General features: G+C 60.0%; 1 protein-coding gene across 1 annotated transcript in view; it reads left to right on the forward strand.

Annotated features, from left to right (window-relative positions):
• The window catches only part of LOC104275351 (sarcoplasmic/endoplasmic reticulum calcium ATPase 3-like), a gene marked incomplete at both ends in the record, with an annotated part of 21,426 nt that extends 21,224 nt beyond the window's left edge, over positions 1-202 (forward strand). The window contains 1 exon segment of the mRNA XM_009871278.1: positions 113-202. Coding sequence (XP_009869580.1) covers positions 113-202 — 90 coding nt within the window.
• Positions 203-205: the final 3 nt, after the last annotated feature.

Here is a 205-nt window from a genome sequence, read left to right on the forward strand (position 1 = left end):
TTGTAGGAAACCTCCTGAAAGTTTCCTCCCAGGGATGTGCTTGTGCCCAGGGTGGTTTCACAGCGGGTAGGGAAGCAGCCGCGTCCTCACGGGTTAATGTCACCCCTCTCAGAACAACCTGACCTTCGTGGGCTGTGTGGGGATGCTGGACCCTCCCCGCAAGGAGGTCACCTCCTCCATCGAGATGTGCCGCAAGGCCGGCATC

The sequence above is a fragment of the Apaloderma vittatum genome, unplaced genomic scaffold (assembly GCF_000703405.1).
Source record: "Apaloderma vittatum isolate BGI_N311 unplaced genomic scaffold, ASM70340v1 scaffold6176, whole genome shotgun sequence".
NCBI classification, from domain to species: Eukaryota; Metazoa; Chordata; class Aves; order Trogoniformes; family Trogonidae; genus Apaloderma; species Apaloderma vittatum.